Raw genomic sequence first — 1,148 nt, 5'->3', positions numbered from 1 at the left:
AATATCTCCGAACATGCACTTGAGAGTGGTTTTTTTTTTTTTTCTTCCTTTTTTTTTTTTTCTTTTTTTTTTTTTTTTTTTCTCCTTCCTCCCTTCCTTCCTTTTCCCCCCTCAGGAGGCCGTGACACGCATGGCTCTGGCCGCCGCTGCTGCACCGATCCGGCGGCTGCAATTCTCCCCTAGATCCTCCAGACTTTTGTATCCAGCGTGCGTGTGTAAGAGTGAGTGTGTGTGTGTGTGTGTGCGTGTGTGTGTGTGCGTGCGCTGTCCTTGGCACGGCGGCCTTCAATCGCCCCGAAACAGCAAACGCTAACTAAGCAGATCTCTCGCCACGAAGATCAACTCCCGGCCCCAGCCTAATTGTGGTGGTTATTTACTTTACGCTATCTGTGTCCCAGGCCCGGACAAGCCCTCCTGGCTGCAGCCCTTTGAACAAAGTTAAGTGGAGGGAGCCGAGCACGGGGAGGGGGTGGGGGCGAGGGGAAACCACCGGGGTTTAACACGGGGGAAGTGACAATAACCCGGTAATGTCAAGTAAAAGTTAAACCTCCCCCTTCCTCCCCTCCCCCTCCCCTCTTCACAGCCCAGGCAAGCGCAATACAGCAAAGCAAAACAAGCGATTTCAGACCTGTGCAAGGTGCTGGTGGCGAGAAGAGACGAGCATTTACCCGATTGTTGCTTTTATTTTATTTTCCCCTCGCCTCTCCCCCCCATTCCCCCAGCACCACCCGCTATTGCAAATGTGGGCTCCTTGATGTTAATCTCCTCTCCGCGGTCTGAGTCTATGCGTGTGACTGGAGCTCCCTCTCTCTCAGGCTGCCAGCGCCACGCAGCACTGCACAAGGAGAACTGGAGTAAGAAAAAAACAAGAGCAAATCCAGGCTGGAAGTCTAAATCAGTACTAGCCACCGGCTCTCCGATTTTATCAACACAGATAGAAGAAGAGAAAAGAAAAAAATAATCTGTGTAAGCTGCTAAATCATTTGTGACCGCAGTGCACTCACGACTGTTATTCTTCGTGTTAGCTTCCTTCTCAGACTGAAGTTAGACATGGTAGGGCAAAATGCTATCTTATTAAGAGTGGTTTATACTAAAACAAGAATTTCTTTAGTGGTGCCAGAGCCAAGCCAACTCTTTGGCTATTTCCC

The 1,148-nt window shown here is 50.0% G+C and overlaps 1 protein-coding gene across 1 annotated transcript in view; it reads right to left on the bottom strand.

Annotated features, from left to right (window-relative positions):
- RBMS3 (RNA binding motif single stranded interacting protein 3) overlaps positions 1-580 on the bottom strand; it is a 711,089-nt gene extending 710,509 nt beyond the window's left edge. The window contains exon 1 of the mRNA XM_017817961.1: positions 378-580. Coding sequence (XP_017673450.1) covers position 378 — 1 coding nt within the window. The 5' untranslated portion in view covers positions 379-580. The remainder of the gene's footprint in view (positions 1-377) is intronic.
- Between the last annotated feature and the right edge of the window lie 568 nt (positions 581-1,148).

The sequence above is a fragment of the Lepidothrix coronata genome, unplaced genomic scaffold (assembly GCF_001604755.1).
Source record: "Lepidothrix coronata isolate B3197 unplaced genomic scaffold, Lepidothrix_coronata-1.0 Scaffold64, whole genome shotgun sequence".
NCBI classification, from domain to species: Eukaryota; Metazoa; Chordata; class Aves; order Passeriformes; family Pipridae; genus Lepidothrix; species Lepidothrix coronata.
The sequence above is the reverse complement of the archived record's forward strand: the minus strand, read 5'-3'. Positions and strand labels throughout refer to the sequence as shown.